The sequence below is a fragment of the Sapajus apella genome, unplaced genomic scaffold (genome assembly GCF_009761245.1).
Source record: "Sapajus apella isolate SASKATOON/1434 unplaced genomic scaffold, GSC_monkey_1.0 scaffold7, whole genome shotgun sequence".
In the NCBI taxonomy this organism is placed as follows: Eukaryota; Metazoa; Chordata; class Mammalia; order Primates; family Cebidae; genus Sapajus; species Sapajus apella.
In genome coordinates, this window is record NW_022436947.1 from 27,101,187 (window position 1) to 27,121,100 (window position 19,914).

At 33.3% G+C, this 19,914-nt stretch overlaps 1 protein-coding gene across 1 annotated transcript in view; it reads left to right on the forward strand.

Moving 5' to 3' along the window:
• Positions 1-426: 426 nt before the first annotated feature.
• PPP1R3A (protein phosphatase 1 regulatory subunit 3A) overlaps positions 427-19,914 on the forward strand; it is a 42,150-nt gene continuing 22,662 nt past the window's right edge. Inside the window, exon 1 of the mRNA XM_032276235.1 lies at positions 427-1,293. Within this exon, the coding sequence (XP_032132126.1) occupies positions 512-1,293 (782 nt within the window). The 5' untranslated portion in view covers positions 427-511. The remainder of the gene's footprint in view (positions 1,294-19,914) is intronic.

The window sequence follows — 19,914 nt, forward strand, 5'->3', positions numbered from 1 at the left end:
GGCTCTGGATCTCTCCAGTTCTGTAAATATTCTTATCTTCCCCTATTTGCACGTACCTGCTCCATGGATTAATTTAGTTCAAACTACATATTCAGTATTGTGATACTACTTTTATTTTCTTTAAAAAAATCTATGTTTTCATTTTTAACATCAACTGATTAAAATAATGTTTTTATCCTAAAGTTCCAGGATTTCCAATACAGCAGAACATGATTTAAAAATATCTCTTTGGAACTTAGCTCATAAACAAATGCAACTGTAAAAACTGAGAGTCAAATCTGAAACATCATACTGGAGGGAGTAGCATGGATGCTATCATATTCAAGGCTGTTGGAGGCAGGCTAGCAGAGTTTGCAGGCTAGCATAGTTGACACGCCATTGGATCTATTTATAGAGCTGACTTCTTTTTGCAATGTCAACTGTAACATTATACTTATTTTAAGCCTCAGTATCTCAAATATCAGCCTCTACTAGTTGTATAGTTCTCTCTTATTTGATATCAGAGAGCCCAATGGAGCCTTCTGAAGTACCTAGTCAGATTAGCAAAGATAATTTTTTAGAAGTTCCTAATTTATGTGACTCTCTTTGTGAAGATGAAGAAGTTACTTTCAAACCTGGTTTCTCCCCTCAGCCGAGTAGACGAGGTTCTGATTCTTCTGAAGACATATACCTGAATACCTCATCTTCAGGTACTAGAAGAGTTTCATTTGCTGATTCCTTTGGATTCAATCTCGTGTCTGTTAAAGAGTTTGATTGCTGGGAATTACCAAGTGCTTCAACCACTTTTGACTTAGGGACGAACATTTTCCACACAGAAGAATATGTTTTAACCCCACTCTTTGCCTTGCCTTCTTCAAAAGAAGATCTTATGCAACAACTCCAAGTACAGAAAGCAATACTGGAGTCAACTGAGTCTCTTCCTGGGTCTACATGTATCAAGGGTATTATTCGAGTTTTGAATATTTCTTTTGAGAAGTTAGTATATGTAAGAATGTCTTTAGATGACTGGCAGACACATTATGACATTTTAGCGGAATATATTCCTAATTCATGTGATGGTGAAACTGACCAGTTCTCCTTTAAAATTTCATTGGTTCCTCCTTATCAAAAAGATGGCAGTAAAGTTGAGTTTTGTATACGTTATGAAACTTCTGTTGGTACATTTTGGTCAAATAATAATGGCACAAATTATACATTCATTTGTCAAAAGAAAGAACAAGAGCCGGAGCCTGCAAAACCATGGAAAGAAGTTCCTAATAGACAAATAAAAGGCTGCTTAAAGGTAAAATCAAGGTGAGGATATATCTACATACTTTCCTGTTTATAATCTTAAAGTTTTTATGTCATTCTTTATTTCATGTGTCGTAAGGAAGTCACTCTATTTTAAAATACACTGCTTAGTATGTAAAAAAATGGTGCCAGGCTTTAACAAGGACAAATCTATTCAAATAACAACACTGTTATCCTTTCTCCAAATGTGAGAAAAAATATGCTATAATGCAATAGGTTGGGGGTGAAGTGCAATGTGTATATTACTAGCCTAATGAGTTATAAATTATTCCTGTTCAAACCATGAAATCTAGATTATTCACATATGAAATTATTTACTTTGATATTTAAAGAACATTTATTTTCAGTAGTTTTTAAATGTCTATGCTTTACTTTGAAACAGTTTTGATTAACATAAAACTATATTTGAATATGTATCTAGTTCTCAGAAATTTGTAAACTTCTCCCAAAAGCTGCAAAGAACTTCTTAATGACTGACTGTTTAAGTTACACAGGGATGTTGGAAGTGATATATGTTAATTTAAACTTTAAGAGAAATTAATGATTAACAGAAACACATAAGTACATGTGTGATATATGAGTTACATACAAAATTTCATTAATTATAACCAAGTATAACATTATGGAACATAAATTAGTATAGTTTAGTAAAAGTCAATAGAATGGAATAAAAAATGACCCAAATATAAATAGGGATATTCAGCTATATAGATTAGAGATTTGGGATGTGACCCCTCGTTAGTAACCTTGCTCTCTTGTTAATGTGAAAAATAAGAAAAACTGGTATTCAGATGTCTCTATAGTACATGGCTGGCTAATTTCAGTGACACTATGCAAGTGGATAAAACATTCAGGAGAAGTGAGACCCCCTCTGCTCCTCAGTATCCCAATGGGAAAGTCTACATTGCTGCAGCCACAGGCGAATGTTTGATCATCCTATAAGTGCTCCATACTAACTGTCCCTAAACCAAAGATTTTGGTGACTGTACCAGAAATACTGTAATATGTTGAAAAGGGAACTGTATTTGGAATCAATATACTCAGGATCTAATTCTCTAAGTGGAATTTAATAAAAAGCATAAGATACAACATTGGGAAATTTTTAAAAAATTATGCTTTAAAGGATAAATAATAACTACTAAATGCATTTTTTCAATGTGTTAACAAACTAAATGTGGTATAGGTGAAAGCAATGCAACCATACAAGTTCTGTTTATTTTTATTTTCCTTTAAAGTCATTTGAAATATTGACTTAATCAACTTTGTGAATTAGGCCAACTTTCTTGATCTAAATCAAACTTTCTTTGATTTTAACTAATGCTATTAAGAGAGATAATATAATAATCTCTACATAGGCTAAAATAATAAGTTAGATGTTTATGAAATTAACACATTAGCTACACAAACAAAATAAGTTCAACATTATTTAGCAAACTAATTCATATACATAAATATATACATATTAAATGCTTTAAAAAAGTTAATTAGTGACTATCTGCTAAACAGCCTGTAACTTGCTCTATATGTTAAATAAAATAAAATTTAGAAAGGTGCAGCATTATTGTCTAAAAACCCATAAAAAAGACAATGTTGAACTCAGTGGATTTTTCTGCAATTTAAAGATGTGGTTTTAAAATTGCAAGCAATGCCTACTAAACTGTGGTTTGGATAGGGGATTCCTTTGATAGGTCAAACTTGACTGATACCAAAAGACTCGCCAACTGATAGGCCTCATCTTCTACCTTGGTCGTGATATTTTTGGAGCTTCTCCTAGTTGAAGATATGTAGAACTATATATATATATATATATCCACGCATACATTTGTATTCAGAACAGTAATTATTGGATTCATAGCAGACACCATTCAAGTTTTAATATTGCTTTGGGGAAAAACCTGAGAAGAACTAAACCACAGAATGGTATGAAGGCCTGTAAAGTTTTCTAATGAGTTATAAAAATGGAAAAAATCTCTCTCCCTCAAAACCACAAATACATTTTCTGCACTTCTATAACTTAAAAATGACCAACATAATTCAAACCACATTTTGAAAAAAGCATTTGCCTCTGGAGGAGGCTTTTTGTGCTGAGTTTCAGTCCAACATGAATTTTTACATCTGATTTATATACCACTCAAAATGGAGTGTATAAAGGAAATCCTGACAGATCCTTAGAACAGCATGTGCCATAATAGAATATTTATACAGCTTTTCCATGATATAATTTATATGCAATGGGGTTTCAAATATTCCTAAAACTCACACAAGAGAGCATTATCAAATTTCTAAATGAATACTACAGTTGGATTTTATTGTGAAGAATTTGGTTAGTGAAAAATAGCACACCTTATTGGTGTTATTTTACAAAATGTGTACTTGGCTAAAATAAAAATGAATACTTATTTGATCACAAAATTATAGCTTCTAAAATCTTCTCCCTCCAAATAGTTACAGAATCTAAATGGGTCACTTTTGAGCATTTCTACACTTCCTGTGTAGCTTAATTTGCAGGTCATTTCTTTCAGAAGGTAAAAACAGAATAACATTATACATATATATATATATAAACATAATATGATTTTTTTCTTTATACCTGCAAATAAATTAGTAATAGTGTATAATATCAGTCATAGTTAAACTGAAAATCAGGCTGGCCTAATATACAGAATAACATCTGACCTCAATTCTTAATACCAAAGATAATTTGCTATCGAGTCCCTGAGATTATATCTTCTGAAAGTGTCAATAATCCCTTCTAATAAGTACAGAAGGAAGGAATGTGGGAATAGGGAATACATTTAGGTAGGATTTCTGTTAAATCAATCACCTACCCAGGCATTATGTTTTCTCTATGGAGAATTTTCTCGTGTTAGAGTTTGCAAATCTCCACATTGGTGTGGGTTGTCTATTTTCTTTTGATGTCTGATAGTCTATACACTTTGGAAGAAAGAAATATGTAGAGAGAGGGGGGAGGCAGAGCTTGTAAAACTCACAGGCATGTGACTGAGAGTGACCCAAAGATATTTAATTGCACTGAAAGGCATGCATCATGAGATACTTTTTAAGTATCACCACATATACGGCACTGAGCTAAGTGCTAGCAAACAAACTAAGCAGATTTCCGATATATATGATGGGTTTTATTTTAAAATCAATGACAAAAAATGACATTAATAGAAATCAAATTAAATGTACATAGATATAAGCTAAAATAGCATGCAAAACAGTATGACCTCAAAGTTAAGATTATAGGCTTCAGAGTTAAAGATATCTGAGTTTGAGTCCAAGCTCTCCTACATACTGGCAATGTGAACTTGGCCAAGTTAAGCTTGTTTTTCTGATATGTTAATTGAGAATAACCATAGCTCTCATAGGGGTTGTTTTTCGGTAAAGTAATACTTATAAACTTTTAGCATAGTGTCTGGTACTTAATAAGTTATCAGTAAATGTTGGCTGCTGTAAAAAGACAATGCTAACTCCAGCTTTAGGTATACCTGGAATTTCCAGTAAGGCTTAAGCTGCACCAAAGTTCTTCTCTTTCCTTTCAGGGCTTCTAAATTTTCAGCTTCAGAGACCCATTCCCTTGTCTCTTGCAAGATTTTATTCAACAAGGAAAACTAACTTAACTGTAAATTTTCTTGAGATATGTGTCACCTTATATATGAAATACCTTAAAGCTGGAAGAAAACTTAGTGAAGTTAAAATATCCATATTTAATAGATGAAATAATGAAGAACCAGACTGAAAAGGATGAAAAAGGCATTCATTTAAGATTGAACAGACATGCATATAAATCTCAGTAAAGTTTACACTTAATAGCTCTGTGGCTGTGGGCATATTACTTCACAGCTCAAAGCCTCAGGTTATTCACCTGTCAAATAAGCATCTTGATGTCTAGTGTTGTGTTGATTAGATTAAAATAAAATTATATACTTAAAGCTTCTATTATAGAGTGTTAGACACACATAAGGTTATCACCAAAAGCTCATCATCATAATTGTCCCTATTGTTATCAAATCTTGTTCAGCTAATTTCCTGACTCTTGAAGTTGCATTATTTCTTCATACATCATAGGTTTCCTTGTTTCAGGCTCCAAAACTTAATGCAACAAATGTTTACTAAGAGACTGTATGTCAGGTTCTGAGTTGTTAGGCAGCAGTATCTAACTGGGAAATGTGGCTGGAGACAGGTGCCTGTGAAGACAAGAAGAGACCCCAAGGGAAAAGGCCTTGAAAAGCAGAGAGAAGTGAGTGGGAGAGAGAAAACACCAAAACCAAGCTCAGATTCTCTGGGTATATACTAGAAGCCATAGATAAAAAATGAAATAATAATTATTTCCACTTGAGGTGTTGTAGAATATGTAAAGCTGACATTGTGTACTTACTGGCTGGGGAGAGGGGATCGTCTTCTTTCTCAGCATCTTGGCTTTTTTTCCCCCACTGCCTGCTAATTATATGTTCCCAGTAGCTGGGTACACTGGTTGACTTCATCTGGTTTTGTATTTTATTAAGTGAAACCAATTTATTATTTTAAGTAAAGTAACTGCATGATATAGGTGTTCGATGGTATTTATAACTTGGCCAGGTGAATGCAAATAAATCCTAAATGACTTTAATGCCAAAGGAGAAACTTGATTAGTCCTGAATTTTTGTGCTGTAGGAAAAGAACCAGTTATGTTCAGGAATAGGAAAGAGAGAAATCCTTTCTAAAACATAATTTTAAGAATACAGAGGGTTTATCTTTCAGGGTGGTAAAATTGTAAAAATGAGGCCAAGAAAAGCATTGGGAAATGAGGCATAAGATATGGCTACATTGCATGTTTCAGTCAGGGCTGTTGGATTGTGAGACTTCCTTAATTTACACATACAGTATAATCTGGGGTCCTGGAAATAGTCCAAAGAGGTGTAAATAGCCCCATGAGGCCTTCAGGACCTCATGTATGCCATAACTAACGCGTTTTGAGTCCACACTAATTGTGGAAGCTGGGTCTGTTTAAGGGAGGGACCTCTGGCAAGGCCACATGGAAACATACAATACAGCTGTGTAGGGCCCATCAGGAGGGTGTTTGGAAGCAGCCAGCTGGTTGACAGCGAGGCGCCAACTGGTTTTGCATTTCCTTGGAGGTCCACCAAGGCTTCATGGCTTCCTGGTTTTGTGGAAATCCATACCCCATCCTAGACTTTCCCTAGAGTGGGTTTGAAACTTTTCTGGAGAAGAGGAACAAAAGGGTATCCTCCTTCAGGGTGTCTCTCAAGCACTGGCTGAAAGGAGTCACTATGAATACCATGCCTCTGAGATCTCTGGCAGCCTATCCTCCTGACTAAAGCCCTGCAGCAGCCTGTAAAAATAAAGCAGGGCCCACTATTTCTGAGCCAAAAATACTCCTGGCGAAAAATAGAAAATTAAAAAAAAATTAAAAATAAAAAAGAAAGGAAAATAAAAGATGGCACCACGATGAAGTGGGCCAACTTAGTTTTTCACTTTCCCCCAGTTCTGCTAACTGTGACTCTCATCCCTATTCCAAGTTTTTACCCTCACCCCTCAGCAGGAATAATGCAGGGGAAATAACCTCCAGGGCAGACAGCTGAAGTGGATCCGAGTGTCCAGGGCCCTATCAAACTTAAAAAACTCTCTATACTCTGACATCTCATTTTGTAACCTTGCCTAAAATTTACATATATATGTGTTTGTGCGTATATATATGTGTGTATGTAGTTTGTTTATATACGTATGTGCATATGCATACACATGCATGAAATTTTCCTTAAATGCAGACCCCTCTAGGGTGACAGGGGCTATCTCAATCTTATACCCATTGAGATTAGTTGCACAGAGGCACTCTGAGTTTGGGCTGAGAAAATGGAAATGCCTGATTTTGGAGCAGAGAGCACTGCAGTATACAAGGCAGATTTAAGTACTTCGATGTGATAAGGGTTCCATTTAAGTATGAGACTCATAGTGTCTGGAGTATGTGTGTGTATGGGGGTTGATGAATTTCAAAAACATTGAAACATAATGGAAGCAGCAAGGGCTTTAAAGTAAGACAAGGCCTTTGGGCTTTAATTCTAACTAATTACTGCCTGCTTGTACTTGGATACATTTTATTTTGTATCTATTTTATTCAAGTCTAAAATTGGGATAATTTTTTAAATTGCATTTTAGGTTTTGGGGTACATGTGAAGAACATGCAAGATTGTTGCATAGGTACACACATGGCAGCGTGTTTTGTTGCCTTCCTCCCCTTCACCTATATCTGGCATTTCTCCCCATGCTATCTCTCCCCAACTCCCCACCCCGCACTGTCCCTCCCCTGTTTCCCCCCAACAGACCCCAATGTGTGATGCTCCCCTCCCTGTGTCCATGTGTTCTCTATTTGGCAGAGTTGCTATGAGGAATACATTAGCTAACACATATAAGCATCTATTCTAGTTGCTAACATTTTGTAGATACTCCAAATGGTAGCATTGGTGGCATTGGTGATAAATTCCAGGTTGTCCAATCTTGTGTATGGCTAGTACTGTGGCCAAAATTAACAGAGGAATGCTGTTTTCCCTTATTATCATTCCTGCTACCGGGACTCAGGCTAAAACAAATAGTTTTAAAATTAGTCATGTTATGGTTCAATAAGCTTTGGGGGACTAGCCAGGTAGACTAATATTTATGGCATTGCTTCTATGGGAAAATGATTTCCAAATTTTAGCAACTTCTGGGTCACAAAAAACTTAGGAACCTCACCTGTTCATAATTTGGAGACTGGGGGCATGTTTTTTCTTAAGCTAGCTCTTCTGAAGGTGGTTCTTTGGACTAAATAACTGAGTTGATTGCACACAATTCACCTTATTATCCCTTTATACCTATGAATAGAAGATGAAATTGAAGTTTATATAATTATCTTCTTCTAAGAAAATATATTATGCATCACCAAATTTCAGTCATTTCTCTGTTTTAAAGCATTCTCTGTGCCTCACAACTATATTGAAAAGAATTTCTCTCTCTTCAGAATAGAGCTCTCAAACCTTTTCAGGTGTCTCTTCTGCTGCTTTAATAGCTTTACTAGGTTAACTAGCAGAATAGTGTTATTATCTATTAAATACAAATAACAACTAGTTTTGAAGCCTTAATCATGCCATCCTGCTGTTTAAAGATTTTATGATAAAAAGATGAAAACAAGTAAGTTGCTAAATTTAACTGTTTTACTGCATTGCTCAGTGACAGAGACCAAATGTACATTAAAAAAAACTGTCTTAGGAAATTCTAAAATTCCCTCCACACCAAGTTACTCTGAAAAATGGTCTGTGTTGTACATGAGCACTATTGAAGACACAATTATGAATTGAATTTTAATATTGTAAGGTAATGGTTGTCCTATGTGTGTAGTCATGGTTTCGATTTTTATTTACATCTTTTGAAATTTGCAATAGTAAAAAAGATTCAAATACCCTCCCCATTGGTATTTGTGATACTGAATAGTGAAAATACTTTTCCTAATTATGTGAAAACATTTCTTAGTTCATTGATACCATCTGAATATCATCCATGGTATTTAGAGAATTAAGCCATGGTACAAACCTAAACTACTGACTCTAAATCTGTATGAATAACCTCCAGCTGATTTTCATTTTAAAAAATTACTGTGGATGTGTTAATACAATTACAAATCACAGAGAATTGCTAAGATAAATTTCACTTTCATACACTATATTTGAAATACAAAATAGATTCTATCAACATCACCTTTTGAAGATTAATATTTATAAATATTTTTATAATATATTAAAACAACTTAAATACTGTTACTACTTACCAATAGAAAAATTGAAGTTTTAAGAAGGCACATTCAGGTGCAGCAGAAAAAGACTGTATTGTTCACATATAATCTTAAGTGGGTGCATAAGATTGTGTTTATTGTAGTTAGTGTAAATATAGTTATAATTATTGTTTCCAATGTTAATACAGTACTTGATTTCTGAACAGTTTTTGTTGGATCCTTTTGTAGAAGAGACCATCTAATTCTATTCCTTGCTTTTAGCAGAATTATTCAGAAAACACCTGGGTTAAATGGTTATACAGTTTCTTCTTAATCATCTCGATACGATTTGGCTGTGTCCACACCCAAGTCTTATCTTGAATTGTAATAATCACCATGTGTCAAGGGTGGGGCCAGGTGAGATAATTGAAACCTGGGGGAGGTTTCCTCAATACTATTCTCTTGGTAGTGAATAAGTCTCATGAGATCTGATGATTTTATAAATGGGAGCTCCCCTGCACAAGCTGTCTTGCCTGCCACCATGTAAGACGTGCCTTTGCTTCTCGTTTGTCTTCTGCCATGATTGTGAGGCCTCCTCAGCCATGTGAAACTGTGAGTCCATTAAACCTCTTTCCTTTTTAAGTTACCTAGTCTCAGATATGTCTTTATGAGCAGTGTGAGAATAGACTAATTCATAGTTCTTCACTAATGTGTTCTTTCAGGATGCTACTGTCTTTAATGTAACCACTCATATTGTTCTGTCTTTAGTCATTTATTTACACTTTCAGTTAAATTGAATGTTGGGATCCCTATCCTTACACATTAAAATTAAGCAAAATTATATTGTTTCTCTCACAGATTTCTATTTTCCATGTCAAATAATCTCAATAACTTTGTTTTTCCCTTGAGTCTGAACTAGTTAATTAGAAAACAAGTTTGTAGTGTTTTAATGCATAAGCCAGAGGAGAAAAAAATCCCATCATCAACTGAACTCTCATAAGGGGTGAATGACATCACTGTTACCAGGACCATACATTGCCAACACTGAGGGATCAGGAATAGCCCAGTTTGTCAACAGTAGTCTAACTAAGGCACTCTCCCAACCCTGCCTTCTTTATGTTTGAATTCTCAGTGTTGTAGGTACTATTATTACAGTATTCCACTGGGAGTCAGAGAAGGAAAGGAAACTTTATTTTACAAAATTAGAAAGTTAAAAATATTTCAGTGGATCACTTCATTTATTCTTCTATCTTATCTAAAACAATAACTATATTAGAATTCTTGAAAACTGTGGACAAATAATAAGTTAGAATTAAAGTTACACTATTTTCTAGATATCTGATTTTTAAATAACATTTCATTCCCAAATGTAACTGTATATATAAGATGCTGAAAAGAACTTTTTAGCCTTTATTAATTTTTGTAAAAAATTTTATTTTATTTTAGATTCAAAGGGTCCATGAACAGGTTTGTTACGTGGGTTTATTACATAATGCTGGAGTTTGGACTTCCATTACTCATGTTGTAAATGTAGTAACCATTAGGTAGTTTTTCAAACCTTGCTTCTCTCTTTCTCTCTATACTTATATAGTTTCCTGTGTATAATGTTTCCATCTTTATGGCATAGAAAACCATTATTTATTTCTCACTTATAAGTGAGAACATGCAGTATTTGATTTTCTGTTTCTATGTTAATTCACTTAGGATAATGGCCTCTAGTTGGATCCATGTTGCTACAAAGGACATAATTTCTTTCCTTTTTTATGGCTGTATAGTATTCTATAGTATATATGTACTTTTTCTTTATCCAGTCCACCATCAATGGACACTTAGGTTAATTCCATGACTTTGCTATTGTGAATAGCACTACAATAACATCTATAAGTGTGTCTAAAAAAGAAATGTTGAATAAATTTATAAAAAGAAAATGCAATTTAAAACCACTAAAGGTTAAATTGTGTTACATTATATCACTTTGCTTAAAAACGGTTAATATTGTGTCTATAAGCAGAAATTATTTGAATATAAGCTAAATTTTTCTCTGTATGTATGTATAATTTTAACTAAAAGCTATTTTTTCTAATCAATAAATATATACAGAAGATTGGGACAGCCATTCCAGTTGATAATTTATTTAGGAAATTAAACATGAAGAGCAGTGTAATACTGCCCAGTTACACTCAACTCATCCTTGATGCACCGCTTTTTTTCCTGTGGAAAAAATATACACACACATGTGTATACACACATATGCGCTATTCACTTAACCTGATCTCTTTCGTGTATGTAATACATATAATAAAGACATTATCCAGAGAGTTCATATATTAGCTAGTATTTTATATTTTCTATGTTAGTGATATCTCATTCCAACTTAACTTTGGTAAAGTGAGTTAAGTTTTTAGACACTGGCAATTATATGAACATTCAAGGCATTTGCTTGCAAATCTCATAAAACCCGATTTAGTTCAACAGGAACTCTCAAACTACTTGCTTTTGACCTCTGATTACCTTTTTTTACTTTCTTTAATTTACCAGTATTTCCAGCAATATTTTCTCCATGAAATAGCTACTTCTAGGGCACAAAATAAAACAACTTTTCCTAAATAAAAAAGTTGTTCGTCACTATTACATCTGATGCAATTTATTTATAGGCAAAGAAATTAACACCTAGCAAAGACTTACTACTTACCAGATATTTTTGTGTCTGAAAGAAATAGGACCTTTGCTACGCTGCTCTCTGTTTAGTCAACAAGTTTACAATGGTGGCATTTCTAGGCAGCCTCTGGTATGCTCTATTTTTTTCATACCCTAACATTATATTTTATCCTTCATATTTTTTATATTTTAATAAGTAGTTTTATTCCCTTGTGAAAAAAATCCAAAAATTATTTTATCATAAAACGCTTTAGTTAATTCTTAGGCTATTTTCAAAGGTCATTTATTATACTTACACCATTTTTAAAAGAATTATGAGACTGCATCTTGCCAGCCTTGTATAACATAGGCAGGGTAATGGGAACAAATATTTGGATTAATTTGGTTAAATTCCAGAAACGTATTCCTTTAATCCCATGAGGCAGTTATAGATGAAGAAACTGAAACTCAGACTTTGCAAGGTAACCCCTGATGAAACTGGGATTACAGCTGTTTTTGATGTCAAAACCACCTTTCACTTCACTAATAATGCTGCCTCACTAGCTAACCATTTGTGAATAGTAAAGAATGTTAAATCTCAATAAAACAGTGGACCCTCAATATGCTGAAATGTAAATATTTAGAAAGCTCCTCCAAGTGTATTAATACAATGTAGTGACTGTAATAGGGCTTTTCTGGTTTCTGGAGCTATTCAGGAGCAATAGTGATACAATAATACATTATGGGGTTTAACAATTCTATTAATAATAAAAGATTCTGATTTTCAGGTGAACATGAGCACAGTCAAAGGTCTGTTTTTAAAGCTTTCCATTATGCAGACACCAGCTCTTCCACTTGTGTTCACTGTTTCTATTCAAGCCACTTGCTTGCTTTGAAAACATTTTTTTCCTTTCACCTTCCACAAGAACCAGTTTGATTTTCCCTCTCGAGGATTTCCTAATGTCTCTAATTTATCCAGATCCTTCCTTTCTCTAAGCTCAGCATTTAATGCCTACGTCATTCCTCTGATATACATCAAATGTTGCCCATTTCTGCACTTAAAAACTTGTGTGTGTGACCTTCTTCCCAAATTCTTTGAGGTCAGGAATGGTGTCTAAGTATTAGTCTCCATGTGACTAATGAAAACCTTTGAAACTATCTATTAATGGCAAATAGTTTTCTCATTCATAACTCTGAGGCCTGTTAAAATCCAAAAAGATTTCTGCATAATTAATGAATTATGTTTATTATAGTTGAATGATTAGTGTGTTTACTGTTTTCATGATTTTTAAAAATCAGTTGCTCCCTGTACATTTCCATCTGGATCTTCAAGTGCCAAATTACTTTATGTCCCAAGTCAAAGTTACATTTCTACCCCAATCCTAGTTCTTTCTTTTATATTTTATATTTTGTTTATGTCATGGTTATCATTCCTATCATCGAAATAAGAAACTTTAATATCATACCTGATTTACCTTTGCCAGCTCCTATTAATTCTACACCCATATTATATTGGATGGCCATGAAAGTGATGATTGTTCATTTGATCAAAAATACAAATTATTTTGAAAATTAAGACTACAATAGAATATACAAAGACTATATTTACATATGATAAAAGCAACAGATAAAAGGGGATTTGTCCCTGCAATAACTACATATTTGTTGTCTAAATTGAATCAAAATTCATAGAGAATTGAACACATTAACCATTGTAACTCCTTTTAGATGGTCTAAATTTAGATGGTTTCTTTTAGTTACAAAGATACCAATGAAAAATCGAATTGATAAATAAATTAATATAGTCTGCTATAGCATACTCTGTTCAGCACTTTCTTCTTTCCAATGACTTCTAAAGAACTGATTGGGTCATCATAATTTTACTCTTCTGTAAGTTCAAGTAATTCTGACATCTCAAAAGCAATATTTATTGGTCAGCCTTTGGCCTTCTTTATGATTCAGACCAGTGGGACCAGAACAAGAAACACCCAGTAGACTGAATGATAAAAGACCAAAGGTAGAAATTCTATATCCACCATCAGAAGTGATTCATTTCTCTTTTTCTTCTTGCCAGGGCCACTGCTCATATTAGTGCTGATACTTATGTGGATCTCACTGATGCTAGCATTCCTAGACACTCTACTAGTTATATTCCACTGATATCTCTGTCTTGAGATTGTGGAGTCTTGGTCTTTTCCTAAATGAAACAAAGCTAAACAAAAACCTAGAAGCAATGAGAGTAATGCAATGCGTCTAAATGTTTAAGCTTAAGACCTACAAAAATTTAGTGTCTTCATGATGTGTCTGCTGCACTCTGTTGTGTACTACTTAAAAGGTTTCTAAAAATGTTTTTTGATACAATTTTAGATTTATAGAAAAGACACAGGAAGGATAGGAAGAATTCCCATATTCGTGTATATATAAATGTTTTAAACTGTGTAACAAAAGAATCTAGTTGCATTGATTCTTGTAGGCAGAGCTTTTGCTTTTGAAAACTTTAAGCAATGGTAACTGTTTAGTTTGTAGATGATTGCTGATTTTACTGAATAAAAAACATTTTATTTGTTTACATTTTATTGTTCTTTAAGTTCTGGGGTACATGTGCAGAACATGCAGGTTTGCCACATAGGTATCTATGTGCATGGTGGTTTGTTGCAACCACCACATTTTATTTTGTGAAAATACTGACAAACTCAAATGGAATAGTACTATCATCAGGCATATTATAATATTCATCACTTATAAAATTATAATCCTTTTTATTATAAGAATTAGAAACCTATTTTAGGAAATTAGGATGAGGTCTAAATAATTATGTATTTTATATAGCAAAAATAATATATTCCATATGATACATCAATTAATTCTTACATTACTTAACTAATCCTCATAGTTTTCGTAAAGCGTTTCATTAAAATTTTTCATAATATTCTTGCAAACTTTATTGTACAAAACCTGAGGTCTTCTCCCAAAGTAAAAATGTGTTATTGAGGTAGATAATACATAGTATTCATAAATATTTTATTTTCTACTTTCTCAGAATAATTGTTTAAATGAAAGTAGCTAAAAGGTAAAGTTTGGTCAGTACATTTTGTTGTTTTCATTTCAGTTTCAATATACAAATATGGGTCTTCCTGAAAACATTGTGAGATTGAATTAAGAATTTTTGGTAATTAGCTGTTGACTGAATAATATGGAGAGATACTGTTTTTAGTGTAATAGAATACACTTATCTGTACAAAATGACCTCTGAAGTAATGAAGTTTTGAAACCTTTGTTTAATTTTGCTGAGATAACTATAAAAAACAAGGTTTTTTCCTCCATATTTCCTCAATTTCTGGGTAGTTATTTGAGCACTTATAATTTTGAACCAATTTCCTTTTATTCCTTTAATTTTGTATTTGAGGATCTGTAACATTTGTTAGAACTTGCCTACAAAACCAGGTATAACTCTCATCTCGTGTATAATGAACTGTAATGTACTGACAACTTGAGTTTTATGGTGTTTTACCATGTTGATAAATTATCTTGTTTTTTATAAATTTAGAAATTGCTATTACATAAACTTAAAGCATGTATGTTTTATGCTTTAAGTTCACGTAATAGCAATTTCTAAATTGGTAAAAAATTACTTCTCTTATTACTTCTTAGCTGATATAACCTTATCTCCCATTACTTCACAATTACATTCTAGTAAGCAGAGCCTGTCCCATTTCACATAAGAAGAAATTTGTCAAGGGAGATTTATTTGATCAAGTCCAGGAAATATATAACAGACAAAGCTGGGTTTGTGATTTAAGCTCTTTAACTCCCCATAGCTCTCAAGCATAGTGCTTCAATAAACTGATTATTCATAAAGAATTTATAGTCCCTATTTTACATAGAACTCTTTCAGGTAGCTTCTATCTGTAAGCAAAGATTTGGCTTAATGATAATATTTGTACACATGAGAAGTTAGCTATGGACATGATATTTGCCAAATAGAGTGAAGCATATCTAGAGAAATTCATAGGAGGTAAAGACCAATAAGCATTAGAAAAATGATTATACTGCAGGCTACCACGATTAGAGACAACACCACAGAGGAATTGAACTTGACCTCCAAATGGCAAAATTTGTGACGGTGGAGAAGGAGCAGAAGAACATTTACATAGAGTATAAATATACTTATGGAGATGACTGCACAAAAAGTTGAAGATGTTATTAGTTAATCACACTGCCTGAAATGAAGGGAATTGTGGGAGGCATTCTTGAAAAACAAGATTGAAAAAGAGTTGTACAGCCTTGGTAGGCTGAAGGTTTTGCACTTTAGTCTCTATGCTCAAGAACAAAGTTTTTTTGTTATATTAATCCAGAAAGAGTATGAAAAACACATTAGAATGAAGGAAAATGTATGATTCAGTTTGCTAACTGTAAGGAGGAGAATTGAATGCAATTTTATTGAGTATGATTTCCCAAATCTTTTCTCCTAAGAGGTTTTGCATTGGTGATGTTATATGAATGATCCTTCATTGCCTTCTGATTAAGGAATTTATGAACACCATGATATTTATAGGGCAAATTTTGGGTATGTCATAGTTTAAATAATTGTTTCTGAGTTCATAAGCATTTTTACTTACTGTTTCTGTATACATGTTGCTATGTTTAAAACCTCAGTTTCATCCTTTTCCCATTATTGATATTAAGTACTCAATTCTGCCATAGGTCATTTTTAACATAAATAGGCAGATATACATTGTGGCATAGATTTTAGCTATTTCTATACCTATTTCATGAGTGATTCATCTTACTACTCTGGCTGTGCTGAAGGGAAATTTCTTATTGTAATTAGTTGGACCCAAATTATTCCTTCAAAATCGAAGTTTATACTTCTACCTAGTGAAAATTAGTAATCCAGGCACCTCAATCTTTATCCTTTTTGGTGAATATATGGAAACTACTCTACTATGGTTTCTTTTCTAATACCAATAACCTCAAGTTTGAGAGGGTATGGATCTTGGTTAACATTCAAGAAAAAAATTTATAAATAGTAGCAAAACTCTTACTATGCTCTTTAGCTTGTGCATTGATGGGAAGTGAAAAAAAATTCAGTGACTAGAAGAAATGAATGATGGTCTATCAATTATTCAGTAAACATTATTAAAAACATACTATGTGCCAAGTATCGTTCTAAGCACTGAGGATACATTAGCAACAAAATGACAATTCTTGTCTATTTGTAGCTTACATCCTAGTGGAGGGAAAACTAATAATAAATTATAAGTATAAAGAATAAGGTTACCAGATAAATGCAATTGAGAAGCATAAGTAGAATAAGGAGTGTTCTTCCTTCACTTTCTCAGAAGAATGCACTTCATTGAGAAGGCGACAACTGATCAGAGACTTGAACAGTCAGTGATGACAATGTTCTATGCTGAAGGAACCAGCCAGTACAAATTCTCTAAGACGAGAGTAAACAGGAATGTTTGTGGAGTAGCAAGAAGGCCAGTGTGGCTAAAGCATAGTGAGTTAAGGTGAAAATAGCAGGAGATGCAGAGAGACAAGCTGACTCTGACTGCATGTATAGCATTAAAGTGTACTGTAAATCTTTATCCAAGCAGAGATGTAGAGTGGACAATTAGATGTAGTCTGTCATTTGGAGCCTTCAGCCTATAAACGGTATATTAAAACATAAGACTGGAAGTTATCACCAAGAAGATATTATACGTAAGAAAGATAAGAGGCCTGTGTCTATAGTCCCATCTACTTGGGAGGCTGAGGCCGGAGTATCACTTGAGTTCAGGAGTTTGAGTTTGCAGTGAATAATGATTGTGACCCTGCACTCCAGCCTGGGTGACATGGTGAGACCCCATCTCTTAAACATACACACACACACACACACATACACATACACATACACACACACACACAGAGAGAGAGAGAGAGAGAGAGAGAGAGAGAAGAAAGAAAAGAGGAACAGAATTGAGTTCTTGGAGATTCCAACATTAAGAGGCCAGGGAAAAGATAAGGAAGCAAACAAAGGTCTTTAAAATTAGGAGCCAAGTTATACAACATGCCTCTTGTTCTCTAAAAGTTATGACCAAAATTGTATATACAAAATGACTTCAGTTATCATAAATTTAAAAATCCCTGTTTTAGTGATGCTCACAGTTTTCAAAAAGTGGCTTTTATGATCTTGTTTTTTTTCAATAACCCTGTGATGTAGGTGCTGCCGTTATTATCTCCATCATGACAATTGCAGAAAGAGGATTAAAGAGATTTACATACTTTCTTGAGGTCACAGAATGAGTATATTGGTTTTGAGGGGATTTAAAAAGAATATTTGTGACACCATTGCATATGACTACCATGTCCTGCCACACGACCCCATACCTCTCGCAGCTCACCCTGGACTTGTTTCTTTAGTTGGAAAGATAATTCTGTTACAAAAGTCTTTGACAAGGAGGGTTAAGAATGCTAAAAAGGAAAATGAAAAAAAGCAAAACACATTCTTTATTTCATAATTTTCTTTGTGACATTCCTACTTTAACCCATTCAATTTTATTTCATTGAGGATAAATTAATTTGGAATACAAATTTCCAGGTTTTTTCCTAAGTTGGTGCAAATATATACACACACACTCTCATCATGTTTTAAATAGAAGCAAAATTATGTCCACAACCTGCTTTTTCTACTCATCTACTCATCAATATATTATGTACACAATTGTGGCCAGTTACAGAGTTGGAGAGTCTAATTTAGAAGGGGGGTGGTGTCCATGTTTGGAAAATGTTGAGGTGATGAACCCTCTCCTTCTGTTGTCATTGGATTCTAATGCTCCTTCGGGCTCCTGTATCTTCTTTGGCTTATTTCACACGGAATAAGTCACTACCCACAAGGTCTCTGAGAGTGAGGAAGAGTGCAAGAAAAGCATGATGGACACAGGCAATAGGTGGCTTGTCTTTGTCACCAAACTCTTTTGGAATCCCTTTGACCTTTACTCTGGCTGCCTTCTAGCTGCCTAAATCTTCAAATTCTATCTTTCAGGTCCATCTTTTCCCACTGAAGGACCCAGGTGCTAATTCTGAGTAAAAGTAGAATTGTGTTACAGTTAATCTAATCAAAGAAAAAATTCTACATCTGCATTATTAAAAACTGACACTTAATCATTGTAACTATCATTTTTTTTGTTTTCAGAATGTCTTGATTATCTTGAATATTAATTTCTAGTACTGGGCAAATTGGATAAGTTTATATGTTAGTTCTTACAAGAATAAAATATTTTCTATAAAATTAGTATATAGGTATATATACTCCTAAATATCTCTATAAAATTAGGAGTATATATAAGTATATATACTCCTAATAAATATATAATTTTATATCATACATAATTATATATATCATTATATATAGCACTGTATATATAAATCACTATACACATATATACAGTGCTATATGTAATGATAAAGAAATATATTTTTGACATATACATATATGATAATATATAATATAGTAGATATATACTATATATGTATTATCAATGTTTATTTTATGTATATTGATTTATAATGATATATTTATAAGTCAAGGAAACCATTGGAAAGTGATAATTCTGAAAGACAGTAGGTGTAATCTTGCAAGTGCCTTCACTTATGTACCATATCAGGAAGAAAGAAAAGACCAGAATATATGTGTTCATGGTAATTTTGTTTTACATATTCTTTTACACATAATCAACTCCAAACACATTAAACTATCAGCATTATCCATGAACTTGCATTTAAACCATTATATTACAGTTCTGCCTTCTTCAGTAACTGCCATTTCATCTCTATTATTGTCACCTCAAGGCCCTGATTGTTTATTTTATGACATATACTTTATGGTACTTACATTTATAGTAATTGTTTGAGCAATTTGCTACATAGTACAACAACTGGAAAACATTTTGCTAGCCCAAGTCTAAATCTTTGTAAACATGATCAGTTTTGTAATAAGCAGACGTTGTTAACATAGAAATGATTAATCTTTCCTACCCAAAACAACATCAAGTTAAAAAAAAAAAAAAAGTAAATTTAAATTCATTCAAGTATGGAGAGGTAATCCTCATGATGAATGAAAATTAATTGTTTTATAGACTTAGTAGCAGAAATGCAATCCATATACAATTTACATTAATGCCAGACTGTTTGATTATTCATGCCCCTTTTGTCCTCACTCTTCTAGAAAACCCTAATAACAGAATATTTTTTCTAAAGGG